Here is a 16,587-nt window from a genome sequence, read left to right on the forward strand (position 1 = left end):
GGGGTGAGCCCTGGAAGGAAGGAGGGTGCAGGAGAAGGAATCTGGGAGTTGTTCACTGTAGAGGTTTTATTCCCTTCCTGCTTTCAAAATGCTTTCAGCTCCAGCTGAAGCACACCAGAGTGATCTGAATAATGGGAATTAGTCTTTGTGAACACCCCAGCTCTGTTCCAGCTTCAGATTCTAGGTCCTTGGTTAAATGCCATACAGGTGAAATGCCACACAGGGAGCCGGGCAGCATTTGCTCACAGCATGCAAAATGTGCTCCTGGGGAGATCTGCTGCCAGGGTCAGAGTCAGGGAAGACTTTGTTCAAGCAAAAAGGGGGAAGAGAGGAAGTTTTACTTTGCCCTGTTCCCAAGGGCCAGATGCAGGGACTTTCAGAAAAAAAAATAGTTAAAGGAGGTTATAAGAGAGACTCCTAATTAGATGAGTTTTCCAAGATTTACCCTGGAAAATGGCTTGCAAGGCTGGGAAACACTGCTGAGGCCAAACTCAGATAGGGACCAAGGCCGTAAGCACTGCAGTCAGTAGAAATATCCACAGGGAAGTTTAGGTGTCAGCAAGTTTTAGGTGTAGAAGTAAAATGGAAAATGATTTGGTAATCAGTTGAGAAATGAGAAGTCTGTAGTATGGCTCACTAAAAAATCAGGCAATGTTAACACTGATCATGAAACTGGGGCTGTGTGGAGGGGGGCACACCTGTGTGCCTCCTGACCCACTGGTGCTGAAAACATTTCAAGTATCAGTCTGTCTCAAGCTAAGGAGACAAAAAGAGAGCATGAAGCAACCTGTAATTTCTGTAGGCTGTGGCTGAGCTGCTAAAAAGAGGGGGTGTGTGCTGGAATGCACATAACCCTTTTCTAACCTCTCACACCTTCCCCTGTTGGAGATAAGGGTTGACATGGGAGTTATTTGTCCACTCAAGCTCTCAAAGAGCTCAAGAAACTGCCAGTCAGGGCTGTAGTCAAACCAAACTCCCTCTTTCTGGAGTGATATCTTCTGCCAGGGTTAATTAATATTCTTAATCTACATTCCAGGTGCAGATTTTTGACTAAGGCAGAAAAAAATCTAATAGTCTAGCAACCACTAAAGAACACTGAGGCCTTAAAAACTCTTCTCCAAACGGGACACATCCTTCTTTTGTCAGACAAAGCAAGTCTGGGCTGCTAGGATTTCTGGGAATCATCAATAGTCAGTTACCTGAGCTTCAGGAGGTGACCTTGGGCTCCTTACAACCTGATCCACCTTTTTTCTCACTCTCGCTGTGGTTTGCCACAACATTTCAAAAAGTGCAAGAGTGCTAAAAGAATTTTTCTTGTCTAGAATCTGTCCTGGCCTTCTGGAGAAAAAATAGTGATTTTTCTCTCAAGGACAAACAGAAAACTACTACTCAGTCAGACCCCACAAAAATTACAGTCTCTGCCCCTGACTCCCATTATCAATCCAAATACACACAGGATTATTCCTCTATTATTTCTCCCACTTGCATCCCCATGACCATTTTCACCTGTGTTAATGCAGACTCCCAACAGCCCAAAACTCTCTGATAATTTAACAGGAAAGAGTTCAGATAGCAGCAACAGCACTCAGAGACCTATGAAATATAACCTATGAGGAGACAGCAAAAGAATTTTTGTTTTCTTAAACACAGAGAAGACTGAACAGAGACATGATAACAGTCCTCAAAAATGTAAACAACTGTAGCAAAGAGGAAGGAAATAATCTCTTCTCTCCCACGTGGAGAGGATAAGAATAACAGGCTAAAATTGCAGCAGGGACATTTTTTCTTTTATTAAGTATTACCAAAACCACTTGTAACTGTTGGGATGGTGTTACTGAAGCACTGGGACAGGTTGCCTTGGAAATCAACATGTCTGGGGCACTTTCAAAGCAGGCTGGATCAACATCTGTGTTAACAGGGCAGATACCCCTGACCTGCTGTGCCCTTGGAGCTGGAGAAGGAATGGGTGACTCTCTAATATCCTTTCTAGCCTTGCTTTCATAAAATTTAATGATTCATTGGAGACATACATGTTCATTTTTCACCCTCTGGGAGAATTTTAGAAGTACTGCTTGCACGTGTGTGCTCCTTGCTTTCAGAGCCTTCCTTGAGATTATTAATTACTCTTCCAAACACTGGGCTCTTCTCTGTGGCTCTCTCCTCTAACAGGTGAAGCTAGTCTGGCCAACCAGGAGCTGGGATCCTACCAATAATTAAAAGGACTAATATTCCTAAAGAAATCACAGAAAATGGGCCTTTGCCTACCTAGGCACTTGCCTTCACTACAGTAGCATGCACTGCAGTTCTTCTGAGCTTTGCTTTTCCACCTTTTCAAGCTTTTGCTTCTTTTCTGTGTTCTGAAACACAGAAAAGAGGAGCTGGGACAAGAAGGGTTGGCAGGGGCAGTCCCTGGCTGTCACAGGTGATCCCTGTGGCAAACTCTGCAAACTCCATCCCCAGCCTGGTTCACTTGTTTGTCCTTGCTGCTCTCACTGGCTGGTTTCTTCAGAACATGAGCACTTAGGCAGCCAAGAACCTTCCTGTACTTTCTAACCCAGCATTTTTTCTTGGCCAGTTTATTAATTGGTTCCTGTGCTATGGCTGCATTTCCATCTCTCCGGAGTTTTCCTGTTCAGTAACTGGCATCAGGATCCCTCTTGGTTTTCATTCTGTAAGGCTGAACAGGTCAGGCTGTATTCTTATCTTCCCAGGCAGTCAGGTGAATGCACCCACAGCACTCTTGTTGCCTGAGACAGAGCAGAGGTCACCCAGAATTACAGGGTGGAGAAAGAGTGCCCCAAAACCAAACCCAAGCCACTTTTGCAATACAAGACAAGGGCCTGTCAAGAGTTAAGAAGTGAAGCCTCCCTGTTAGAAGTGCAGTTGTCCTACTGAAACTGTTCCATCTTGGATACTCTCTGAAGTGCTGCAACAAATCCGAGAGTGGAGAGGAGAGCATTTCTGCAGAGAACTCGGCCTTCATGAGCATGGCTGCTCTCTGCTGCTGGGTGTCTCTGCTGGATAGAGCTGCACCCACAGATTTCTGCTCTTCTCCCCACGTTGCCTGTGAGAGGCAGCCCCAGCAGGGGCACCAGCATGCAGGGCTGTGCTCTCGCATCCAGCGTCCCCACCCTCCTCCACTCCCAGCTGCTTTTTCCATTTCCCACCGGACGCCCTCCCTGCTGCCAGTGGAAGCGTTTGCTCACTTATGTGCAGAACCAGGTCAGGGAGCTGATCCCAGCCAGAAAAATAGCCTGCAACTTGATTTTTGCTTCCAGCTGGAAGAAGTTCTGTCTGGTTGCTTGGGTGGCTGCACAAGCGCTTGGGCTGGCACAAGGGAGGGGAGAGGATGGGGATGGAAAGGAGCAGCTCTGCCCTGTGTGCTGCTCCCAAGTGAGTGGGGCTGATCCGCTGAGCCTCCCCTCTGCTCTTGGCTGATCTCACAAGGAAAATCATGGACTTGTTTTCCGTCATGCCCCAGATATTCCCCACCCTCCTTTCAGGGAATGCTGCTCTTCCCCCATGCCATCCATTTCTGCTCCAGCATGCTGTACCAGAAAGACTCTCCAATCAATCAATTAACACCCATTAGAACAGCCTGGTTTCAAAGGTGTCCCACTTATGTTATGCAAAAGAAGGGAGTTCAGGGGCTGCTTAATCTAAAACTGGTGAGTGCTACTCCTCCTGTCACACAATCCCTTCTGGAAGCTGGGCTGCATGTTCTGTGCCTGAGTTTTTGGACCATTACAATTGTGCATTCTTGCATCATAATTAACAGTTACTGGAAAGATATTTTGGAAAATGTGGCTCTTTGTAATCACATTTAGAAACAAATATATCTAAATAACTGTGCTCATTGAGGCACTCCTTTCTTGAGCAGCTATTATAACCCAATTTAAAATAAACTCCCCTCTCTTCTCACATTTTTCGGCTCTGAGCTTTGCTGTTAATGACATAGACAAAGCATTTCCAAGAGTAATTTTATCATTTGGAGTTTTCTCATTTTGATGTGTTTGGTTCCTGAGACTTCCAGGGAGGCAGAAAGCCTCTCTCATGTTGTCCTGGGAGAGGGCAGGGAGGACCTGGTTTGATTGAAGGACTTCCAAGGATACAGGGGTTGCCATAAGTTTTGACTGATTTCTGCAGTTACTCTGAGGGCACAGTACAAGATTACTACTCTTTGCAATACCTCTGTGGAGAGTGTGTTAAAAGAAAAAGCTCCTAGCATGGCATTTAGATATATTCAGAAAAATAGTTTCAAAAAGACACATTGTTATGTATCATGCAGTCCTGCTTGAAATCTGTGCACTGGTAATATTTGTCCATCTACTAAATGAAATCATAGATACTTCATTCCTGTCTGACCACTAGAAAATATTTTGTAGTTGGTTTTATGCTATATAGAAACTCAAAAAATCTTTGGCCAGCTTTCATGGGCTGTTTGCTGGAAGCCTGTTCACAAAGGACCTGTACAAGATGAAGCCCTTTTAACTCCCAGGAATGCCTTAATGAACACTGTTGGCACCCACCCAGGGTAAATTATCTATTAATAAACAACATATATTTATACCTTGATTAAACATAACATCTTTTTATAGAATACAGTAAAAAAAAAAGTAAATTAAAGCAGGTAATTATCTATATTAGCATCTGTGCAATAGTATACTCACAGAGAATTTTAGTTAACATATAGGTTCCTAGCAGGCCAGCAAGTCAACAACAGCAGCAGATGGCTGCATTTGGGGTTAAATGCTCTTTATACTATGGGAAAAAAAAAAAGGCAAAAGCCAACATGTGCTGGAGAGCAGCAATGAGTAACCTCTTTCCTCTCACCTGCACTTCCCTGCAGAACTCAAACAATCACTTCAGTGATAACAAGAAGCAGGGACCTCAATTTTCATCCAAAAGTAGGAACCTTGGTGGTGGCTTTTGATTATAGAATCAGCCTAATGGTTCCTGATGGGCTTTCAGCCTTAGGCCAAATCCTCAGGATGAAATGAGCTGTATCCCGGCCTGTTTTCCTGTGTAACACTAGCCCAGTCCCTAAACACATCCCACTGCTTCAGCTCATACATCCATACATTAAAAAAAAAAAAAAAAAGCTGTATAAGAGGAATGCAGAGAGGTTACATTCATCAGCATTTTGAAATGAACTTGCAGTACTAAGCACTAGTATTTTCACTGCAAAAGGAGGCCTTTTGCTGGGAAGCATCAATGCAACAGGATCATCTACTGACAGACTTGTCAGCACTTTTAGGCAGGCTGGAGCATTAGAACACGTGTTTGGCTGAACTGTTTAAACAGAATATATTCCTCACCATAAATTTTCTATGCTACTGTAACTACAGAAATTCTCCTTCAAAAGCCAAACGTGCCCACCTGATTTGCAAGTAGCACAAAGTAGCACTTTCTTTAAAATCTAGAGAATTATTGCTGATATTTCTGCCTGAGGAACCCACCTAATAATAATAACATGTTTTTCCACACTGTGACTTGATTCTGGCTGCACACATTTCCATTCCAGTGTCATTCACAGTTGTTTTTAACTTCAGCGAGAAGCAAGTTTTCATTTCAGCTAAAACCAGACATATCAAATTCAACTAAAAAAAAAATGTTGGGGAGGGAAAAGGAAGGGCATTTTGGCCGGGGAGAAAAAGGAGAAGAAGGGACTGTTAAAAGCATAAAGTGTGAATTTTCTCTGAGATGTAACACTATCTTAGCAGCAGCAACTAGCAGGCACTACTTTGTGGATTTTGTTTCTTCACCTTTTGGTTTTTCATCTGTAAGTTCTGCTGTGTGCTGGGGAGGGAGGGAGGGAGGGAGGGAAGAGATTGGGATGGCTGCTATGGCTGCTCATCCCATGCCAGGAACCTCTTGGTACTCTGGCTGCATCCCCAGCTCCCTGCCCAAGTGAGCTCATGGGGCTCAGCTGGGCTCGCAGAGGTGGCACAGACGCACCACGAACATGACTGTCATGGAAAGTGTAAGAGGGCCGCTTGTTCCAGGGCTGCCTGGACAATGAAGAATGGGCTGCCAGGCCGTGTGTCGCCCCCCGGGCCATGCCAGCGCGGGCGGGATGCCGGCACATGAATAGCGGGTCTGTTCCAGCAGCTGCGCCCTGCCCCGCTCAGAGCTCCGGCAGCACCGAGCGCTGCGCTCCTCCGGCTGCTGGGGACGGACCCGGGGACACTCACAAGGATGGCCTCGGACAGGGACAGCGCCAATCCCCACGTGAGTCTGGCTCGGGGAAATATCCACGGGAGGGGAGGGCCCCGGTTTGGGGGGAACATCCACCGCTGCTATCCTTTGCTCCTCAGCTCTGGCAGCAAATTTCCCTTGAAATCTCAGTTCTGCTTTTTTCCTCTGTTCCCCTTTGAAGAAAAACCAGTGGCAGGATGTCTGCTGCGTTCTGCCAAGAGCAGTTATGAGCCTTTCTCAAAAAATATAAGGGTTAGAAGAGGGATATTACTAAAAAGAGATGCTTTTTAGGGAAGGAAAGGTAGAGGAGGAAGAGATTAGCCTTCAGCCCTCAGAAGGAGGCAGCACAAACTCTACAAGCTGCATAAGTCTGATCTGTCCCTCATCTCACAAAGCCTTTCTCTGTTTGGCAGAAAGTACCCTCAATCTGGAGAGGAGAAAAAGAAATAAATACAGCAAACACTGAGGGAGTGAAGAGGCCAAGGTTTCCTATGTATGGCTTACAGAGAAACAAAACTTCTTGGTGAAGCTCTTTCAGTTCTCTGTGTTCCTGCTCTGAGTGTTTGTGTTTTTTAAGAAGGGTGTTTCTTGTGTGCAGCGTGCCTTCTCAGAAAGGGCAACTACCCAAGGGTTGGGAAAAAGAGAGGAAATGGAATCAAAAGCCCAGATCACAAACACCCATCAAACCTCAGAAGTTCAAGTCCAGATCTGCACTTCAGAAAACTGTGAAGGGAAGAATATGAGGCATTGCCTAGGGCACAGCTTCCAGCCCTGAGTAGGTGGCATAAGAGTCCAAACTCTGCAGCTGATTTTTCTGTCTGAAATGGTCTTAATCATCCTTAGACTTGGCAATGGGGAAGTCACTCTGGGATCACAATTTTTGTCTCTTCAGCCCATGTCAAAGAAACTAAAATGGTAAGATTTGTGCCCTTGGAAATAATCAGGACAACGTTCCTTAACTAGAAGGAAGGACTGAGACTGCCCAAACCTGCAGAATGTATCTCCAGTGAGATACTGGGTGCAGAGCAGCTTTTGAAGACCTGGGAGTAGCTATGCTCAATAAGAGACACAATTAGTGAGGAAGATGCACAGGTAGCTATGACAGTGAAAATGTACTTCATTAAGACTTTATTAAGGGAGAGATAAAGGTTAGTCTTTCCTAGAACTAGACAATAAGGGGTAAAATATAGACATCATTAAGCCAGGAACTGATGGTAAAGAGAGGACAAGAAAATGATACTAAATTAAAAGTCCAATGAACTCCCTGTATGTTAAATCACTCCACTCAATGAAAAGTTTCAGGTCTATCATGAATTTAAAGTCCAGGTATAATAGATGAAAAAAATCAGCTTCACTGATCAAAAATCTTATAAACTACTGCAAAATTTTTGGTTTAGAGTTTTCTCTTTCAACCCACCTCGAGGTTAAGTGAAGAGCCAAAAGTGATCACACCAGCATCCTTGGCCTTGACAATACTCAAATAAGTAAGTCCAGAAGGGCAAAGGTTCCTTGAGTTGCACGACTGAGAAGAACATCCCATCTGTTTCCAGAGCAGGGAGGTGTACAGTGTGCACCACTACAAACTGCCCCAAAAATAACTGTGCTGCTAAGGTTTCCCTTGTGAAACCTCATGGGGAAGCACAAAACACAGGTGAATGCACACAGACTCTGGCATACTCGTGATCAGGAAATTCAGAGCTCCGGGAGAGGGAGTGTTACCCACTGGTTTAATAAATAAAACCCCTTAACCAAACGAATCTCATTTGGTTCAGACTCCAAGGGATGGACCAAGAGCTCCTCTGGTTTCAATCTGCTTTCTGAAAACCCACAAAGAAGCAGAGTTGACCCAGTGAGCATCGAGGCATGAGCTTGGAACACCGATCATGCGATTAACACATGAATAGCGAGCGCCTTTTCCAAGACTCATTTATCAAGGAACAAAGTAAGTTGTGGGTACAAGGAGTCTCATGCATACCTTTACTATCACATGTAATTTGACGGCAAGCCAACCACTTTATTCTATAAATAAAGGCCTGAGTGAGCCTTCTTTGAGCTCTCCTGACTGCATGGCAGCGATTTCCCCTTGCACTGTGACAACCCTCCAGGCTGCCTCTCAAAGCAGAGACCTTTTACCAGCAGCAGATCTCTGGTAAGTGATTGATACTGCACAGAACCCTGTGCTATGGTAGCTTTGATTTCTGCCCTGGTACCTTTGATCTTATCTCAGTAACTGTTGGTTTTTCTTGGTTACTTTTACTTGTGCCTTGGTAGTTTCAAATCATTGTTCAAATGATTGTGCTGTATAATAACAGACAGCTTGCCATCAAACATTTTTACAACATTATATTAAAATCACCTTCACAAATATCTTTGATGATGATTCTTGCAGTGATCTAAGTCCCAAATCATTTGTTCATGACAAATTGGTGTAGTTAGCAGAGTCCTGAATCAGGATTCAGGACAATAGCTGAGACAAGCAGAGAGTCCTGTAAATGATGTGACTTGTCAAGTGTGAGGTAAGGGGAGGAGTGGTCAGTGGTCAGTAGAAAAAAAAAAAAAAGTGGTTTTCAGTGGAAAGTACATTTAAAATCCTCTTTTGAGTCCCTGCTCTGAGCAGTGAATGCAGAGCAGCTATCTCCTTGGAAGTTTCCAGCTGTGGGTTTAGGAAGGTCTTGGGGAATGTGCACTGCACACTGTAACTCCTGACTCACTCCTCCTCAAAGAGCTCCTTTGGATGGAGTAGCAGGAACAGTCATGAAGTTGACTATGATACAATACAGAAATAGGAATTTGTACTTATAGACTGAGGCTCCTGTGTCTGAAGCAGTTGCCAGTACCTCCTAGCATTTCTTACACAACAGGGACAGCCTGGGCAGGTAGCTGGAATGAAAACAGTGGACCTTTGTCCTCATGTAAGAGACAGCAGGAAGAGGCAATCAAGATTTAAGAAGGCTCTAAGGAGAACTGATCAGTCCCCAACGTTTTTTGCTCATTCTGAAGCATGAACAAGAGCTCAATCAGCAAAATTGAAAGTGCCTGTAACAGGACTCCCACATCCAGCATGTCATCAGCCTGTGGAATTTGCCATCTCCTGGGGCAGGTTAAGAGGTCAAATATTGGGGCGTGCAAACATAGAAAAGAGGTCGGGAGGTCCAGTAACAATATTTACAGTTATGCAAGCTAAAAAAGGTACCTTCAAATTCCATAAGCCAATAGCAGGATAAAAATAAATATTGGAACTTTTCAGTTCCCTACAGGCCCTGGCACAATTGCTGACCAGACTACAAGTGGTAGCTTGCAGTAGAGAAATTAGACACCAGCTCTCTGTAAGTGGCACCTATGACTGCTTTTTAACAGCAAGAAGTGTCTCCCCTCAATCCACTTTCTCCTTTACAAAAATTCCCTTGTTCTGTGTGTTTCCAATGAGTCTGTTTTCCCATTCTGACTTCTAGGAAGACCAACAAAACCTCAAATGGTGTAGAGAGAGATGCAAAAAGGAAATGGTGCTGAAATAGAAAAAAGGCATAAGATGTGTAGCCTTACTTGATTTATGCCAGCCAGTCAAGTGCTAAGAAAATAAATAAAACTTTAATGAAAATATTTTATTTAAAATATTAATTTACCTATTAAAATATAAAACTTTGACATTATTTAATCTGAATAATGCATTTTTGTGGCTCTATTTGTGGCTTCCAAGTGAAACTTTCACCTTCCTCTATTAAACACCTGTCATTGACAAGAAACCAGGCAGAGAGCAGTGTCCTGGTGAGGTATAGCAGAGTACATCCTGAGATAGCTGGGATCTGAAAAACACATTTGGGATGGAAACAAAACAATCCAACAAGATCCCACCACCAATTTCCTTTTCAGGAAACACAGGTTTATAAATTAAAAGTATGGCTTTGCTAGAAACACTCTGGCTGATTTGCCTGTACTTGTTTATGCTATTGTCCCCCTGACTCTCTCCAACCCTTCCAAGAGACTTGCAGGGGGAAGAAGGGAGGAGGAAGCCATACAGGTCAGTTCTTTCCAGCAGCACAAGGCCCATTAAATCAGTTCAGCTGTGTGCCTCAGCTCACCATCTGACATCTCAACACAGCCCTGTTTCATTGGTGATTTAAGCCAATATCCCAAATTTTGAATGGGGGTGACTGAGACAACATCATTCCACCACTCCCAGCACAGCAGCTGATGCTAAATGGCTCCGTATTTTTATTAGATTTACATTTTTATGTTTTCTTGCAGTTAACTTCTGTACAAATGGGTGTTTAAGGGATGTGTGCTGGATGAAATGTCATCCGTGTTCATACTGCAAAAGAGGTCCTATATTGTATGTTGTGTCTTTCTTTTTATAGTTTCTTACTCTTTGGATAAAAAAAAAAAATTACAATCCTCTGGGATGAGAAGCAGAAGTAATACCTCACCATTTAGGGAATCATTCATACTTCAAAAGTAAAAAGAGTAAACAGCTAAAATAATCATTCTGGAAAACAGGCCCTACACTGAAATTTTTTGGCAGGAGTTGCTTCATGAATACCTTGAATGGAAAATACATCTGTGGAAATAAAGACAGGTTTACAAGTAACTTGCAAGGGAAAAAATTATTTAAAGTAATTGCATAATTTACTTCGAGTGCTCAGTTTTTTGACCAGATCTACAGCAGGCAGACTTTAGAAAGGCAGATAAATAGAGTCAGCTACAGATATAACCAGTGTGGACTTTTCCAAAATGCCCCCACACAATTGGAAAGTCCCCCTTACCACAGCAAATCCCATCTCTCACATCCTACTTTCAGTCTAAACCTGAACACACAGAGTGTGTGCTCACAGCTGGGCTGGACTTTCAGTTTTTTGGTGTTTTGTGGCTTTAACTTGTGCTCAGGGCTGTGATGTGCTTACAAGTTCCTGGTTTGGGCATGTGTTCACCTGCTTCTGCAGCAGCAGCCAGTTTGCAGTCCCCAGTGCTCCAGGACCTCTCCTTGGCCATTCCTGGAATGGCAGCAGTGTCCTGCTGCCATCAAAGCAATGGCACAACTGCCCCAGGGCACTTCAGCAGCATCACCTGGGCTCTGTAATTTGGGCTGGATAGTGAAAATCTGCATTGAGAAAGAGCCTTTCAAAGAGAAGCCCAAATGCTGCAGAAAAATCCACTTCTGTGACATCCTTGTGCATTGTGTGCAATCCAGTCATCAAGGGGCTGAGGAGCTCATCTCACTGTGTTTGTAACTAAACTAACTCAGTTACTCCAGCCTTCCAAACAGGACCCCACTCCCAGGGCTACACTCCATCACCTACACCAATTCCTTTGAATTTATCTCTCTGAACTCTGGAAAAGCTGGTTCAAGAGATAAAATCAAAGGCAACTACGCACTTTTTTTGTTAGGGTGAAGTTCTGCTTTGCTGTCCTGCAGTGGCTCCTGGGAGGATCCCACACCTGTCCATGACTGGGAGTGCATGGCCATGTACAGACCATAGAATATCTCCTTTCAGTGGCAGCTACCTCTCACTTCAGATCAGGAATCTGAAGATTCAGGTCTTGGTGTAGCCAGTGGAGAAGCAGGGAGGGCCCTAACAGTAACAATGATTGCTCTCAGACCTGAAAGTGTGTGTAGCATTACCTGTGCTGGTCCCAGAAACCAGCAACATTCACACCAGAACACAGAAAAATGTGGTCTCAAGCTGCTGAGGAGAAGGAGACTAACTCTTGCAATTAGTACTAATTACTTCTTGGTTCTATTGTCAGATGTGACATTTCCCCTCTTCCCTTTACTTTCCTCCTGCCTGCTCTACCTGGACATGGCCAGATTTCCCTCTTGGGGTGAATGTTTGCTTAGGCCCTCACCAAACACAGGGATAATAGCATTTTTCATGTTGGGTTTTAAGGTATCTGGGGAAAATGAGACACACATGGAGTTAAACATACCCTTGGAGCATCCTTACAGCAGTGCTTGAGCTGGACCCTCACCCTTCACCTATGAGGGGCAGTGAAAGGAAAGGAGGAGCCTTTCTGAGGGACAGAGCCTCAAAGAAAAAGGAAAACAAATTCTTATCTCATTTGCTTCTCCTGTGTTGTGCTCACAGTGTGGAATGTGTTTGGAGATTGTTTCATTGGTTTCATGTGAATTGTTTTGAACTTAATGACCAATCAGTGCCAAGCTGTGTCGAGACTCTGGAAAGAGTCACAAGTTTTCATTATTATCTTTTTAGCCTTCTCTAAGTATCCTTTCTGTATTCTTTAGTATAATAGAATAGAATTAGAATAGAATATAATTAGAATATAATTAGAATATAATTAGAATATAATATCATACCATAATTAAAGAATAAAATAATATAATATAATATTAAAGAATAAAATAGTATCATAGAATAATATAAAATAATAAATTAGCCTTCTAAGAACATGGAGTCAGGTGCATCATTCCTTTCTCTGTCTGGGAACCCCACAAATACAAGACATGTGCACCTTGCAGATTCGAGTGCACAAGGAGTTTTGGTTGCAGTGAGTAACCATAATCCTGGTTATGGTGGTGGCAGCCCAGCTCTCCTGTCTGGCCAGCAGTAAACCACTGAGACATCTTTGTGACTGGGAATCCTCTACAACATGAAATATCTGTTAAAACACAGCTAAATTGAATTTTTCTATCTTTTGTCAAACAGTTGCCCTTCTCACTTTCTTTCCAGCCTGTGCCTGAGAGCTGGTCCATGCACCTGCTTCACTCTGTTTGCCCCCAGCTGACACACAGGTACAACATTTTCCCTCATTTACCACAGAAAAAGGAAGTCCAAGCCACCCTTTCTCAGCCCTTTCTGCAAAATCTGTATTATTTTGCTATGCTTCTCAGCTGAGAACCAAAAATGGGCAGCACTTCAGGCATACAATAGCCACACACAGATGTGTGAGATTCTCTAAGTACAAGAAGGGTGAATGGGCATTCTCACTGCCATTTCCCTATGCCTGGCTTGTGAGTCAAGTGTTTATAAAACTGCCTCTGGGGAAAGGCAATACAAGAAGTGAGCTCTAATACTGTAATCTAGACTGCCTCAGGTATGTAAACATGTAACAGAAACATTTGAACTGGACACCAAAGTGATGGAAGGGCCCAAGTGCAGAGGCTGCAAGATCCACATCACCGGTTACCATACACCTTGACACACTCCTTTGAACTAGCCAAGCTATAATTCCTTGTCAAATTACATGAATCAGATATGTGACTCTGTAATTACAGCTGTGAAAACCATTATACACAGGATCTTAGAACTTTCTATCCAAAATAACCCTTGGGGAAGAAATTTCTCATAAAGCTGCTTGGGTCAAGGTTCAGTGAGTGCTGGAAATTCTGGGGGAATCCTGTTGGCAGATTTAGAGAAACAAGAACAAGAAAATGAGATCATGTTTTGGTTTGTGGCTTGTTCACGCTCTCTTGGTTTTTTTCTTTTTTTTTTTTTCCCTAATATTTATGCATATTTGCAGGAGTTTTCTCTTTTGCAAAATAATATTTTGTGAGATTTAAAAGAAGGCCCAAATTCACCACAGACCTTGATGAAGTGACAAAAATAACTGCTCCTACCAACCTAGTAAGAGCCAAAGGGTGGCCAACCATTCTTCTGTAACCTATGTTTTGCTGAAGGAGTATTTCTGCAGAAAATAACAACACAGAAATACTCTCCCAGGACTTGTGTGAGAACCAAGTTCTTCTGTCCCTAGTTTTCCAAGAGTGCTATGAATATCAATGAATTTAATTTCCCAATCTCCACATGGAGCAAGAGGTGTTTTCCTGCCTATTTTACAGATATTAAGTCAAGGCAGAGATGGTTAAATGAACACTGAGGTACCCAAGGGCACACCAGTGGAAGGTGACAGGACAGACTGAACATCTCTAGATGGACAAATTGCCACAGAGCAGCATTTTTTGGTTTCATCTCTGTTCTCACAGGTTAAATTCTTAATCTCCATCAATTCTTGAAGGAATCATTGAAGATTTTTTCAGTCACCAGAGAACACTCTGTTACTTCACACAGTGTAAAGAAGAGCATTAACTGAAGCTGTCAATAAGAGACCACACATAACTCCTTCCCCTGCTGAATGTTAACTTCAACAGCCATTGGAAAAAAATTTTGACAAACTTTCAAAAGTTCAGGCACACAGCTGTGTTTGCACCTCTCTCGCTGGAACTAGAGTCACTCAACCACACTGGTGCAGGATGAAACCCCAAAACCAAAGTGAAACAAACTGAAATACCTTAAACAGAAATTCTGACTCAGAATGACCATACAAGTTCTTGATGCAACTTTTCAGCTTGAACTTTGCACCTCCTTTTGGCTGATTGAAGCTGAAATGTTGCTGCACGTCCCTGTGTGATTTCAGGCTGTGGCCACACAGTTTTTGCTGACTGGGGCTGGAGCAGGGAGGTTCATCCTTCCTCATGACCACCATCAATAATTATTGCTGCCCCAATGCAATGCTCAAAGTGATCACTCTGCCAAGGCTGTCTGGGCTAGGAAACCTCCATTGCTGAGTGCCTAAGCTAACCCAGATCATTGTGAAAGATCTTGTTTCAGGAATATGTCTGGACACAGACAGAAATAGCAGCTCCTTTACACAGGCCCTAATCTATCTTACTACAATGGGATAATTGCTTGAATTCTTGAATATTTCTTATTGTTATAAGAAATATAATTATATTCATATATTTCTGGTTATGTTAGCTGAAGATCTAGTTATTCTATGATTATCAGAAGACAACAGATACACAGTCTGGGTTCTTCTTCACTTAGTTGTATAAAATAAGGCAAACAATTAACAGATACAAATACAATAAAAACTATCCCTACATAACACTGGCACCTGGGGTTTTGCTCATCTTTTGCCCATGGTGACACCTTGACTGGCAATCCACACTGATCAGGGAGACACCCAGCAAAGGACTGATACACTACAAGAAAATTTTCTAGGCTGCTGTTTTGTTTTAACCAAACCAGATTTGAACTCCATCCTCACGTGCTAGATTCTTGGGAGTTGACTCTGGCCCAATTCCTTAGCCAGCCCCCATTTTTGGCACGTGGTTGTGAAAAAGTTGCCGAAGGGAGCTGTGTCAAAGGGCTTTTACTCTGCTCCTAATGGCTCCACGTACAGGCTGAAGGAATCTGAAGCGCTCACAAAATGTGGTTTCCCTGCTGGTGTTTGCTGTTCAGCTGGCTCAGCAGCTCAACCATTTAAAACCATTGTGAGTGGATTTAGCACTTGTGAAATAATGCTGGCCTGTTCAGACCCACAGAGGGATGGGCAAAGTCCTCTGGTACAATAAAAGCCCCTCTCACCTCCTTCTCCTGTGAGGAGCCAGGAGTGCAATGGAGTTTGAGGGAGAAAACTGCTCACATCCAGGTGCAGCCACACAGATAGCAGGTGGAAGAGACATGGGCCTACCAAAATATGAAAAGCTAATATCTGCAGAGGAAGGAATCACTTCAGTATCCCAGAAGCAGGAAAAAAAATAAGAAGAAAACCCCCCACACCAAAACAAATACACCAAAACCTCACTGAGTAAGTATAGGGAGCAAATCATGAAGGAGAAGGAGAGAAAAGAGGAGCACAATCCCAGAAGAGAGCTCCAGCAGGGTGTGTTCCATAAAATCACAGCCTATGAATGCTAGTAAGCCAACTGGGGGGGACAGATACAAAAAACAAAGTCCCAGAGGCCTCTGTCCCCAGAAACCAGAGAAGATGGAACGCCCCACGTCCTCCTGGTCTGAGATACTGCATATAGCAAGAGGTGTGTTTGATCCCTGAGCTGATCCAATGCCCAATTATTCTGCTGAGACCATAAAAAAAAAGGAGATAACAGGCACACTGCAGATCTGTATCCTTGTGTAGAGATTTGAACTCAGGACCAGGCTCAGACAAGCAATTCAAGAGCAGATGGCAACAGGTCTTGGTGGCTACTAATTAGATTGGCTTTTGGTTAGTGATGTGGGCTTGAGGAGTCCTCTGATTCATCTCCAAAGCCCTCTGCACTGCCTTCAGCCATGAGCCTCCAGCTGAGGTACTGAGCAGGGTCAGCCTGGCAGTGTTCAGTTTTTGGGCCATGCCAGAGTGGCAGCTCCCTTGCAGGTCCCTCTCTGGAAGGGGAACGGGCTCAGGACTCAGCTGTGGGCCAGTTTGGTGTTGAGGGTGTTTAACACTCAGGTGTTTAGGGCCAGGGTGCAGCAGGGCCATGCCAGAGTGCTTCCTCTTGCCTCACTCACACTGCACAAACAGGGACATTTTCTCTCCTGAGGGAGCAGCTGACTCACACACTTGGCCAGATGAAGGGAAAGGTGTCCCTGTCATGACCAACAGCAAAGAATGGCTAAAAAATAAAAAGATGCATCATTCTATGGCTGCAAGTGA

The 16,587-nt window shown here is 43.7% G+C and overlaps 1 protein-coding gene across 1 annotated transcript in view; it reads left to right on the forward strand.

Moving 5' to 3' along the window:
• The first annotated feature begins 6,079 nt into the window (after positions 1-6,079).
• NINJ2 (ninjurin 2) overlaps positions 6,080-16,587 on the forward strand; it is a 43,870-nt gene continuing 33,362 nt past the window's right edge. Inside the window, exon 1 of the mRNA XM_071422243.1 lies at positions 6,080-6,231. Within this exon, the coding sequence (XP_071278344.1) occupies positions 6,199-6,231 (33 nt within the window). The 5' untranslated portion in view covers positions 6,080-6,198. The remainder of the gene's footprint in view (positions 6,232-16,587) is intronic.

Source organism: Agelaius tricolor, unplaced genomic scaffold (assembly GCF_023055355.1).
Source record: "Agelaius tricolor isolate 1412-34295 unplaced genomic scaffold, bAgeTri1.0.p SCAF_3, whole genome shotgun sequence".
Lineage (NCBI taxonomy): Eukaryota > Metazoa > Chordata > Aves > Passeriformes > Icteridae > Agelaius > Agelaius tricolor.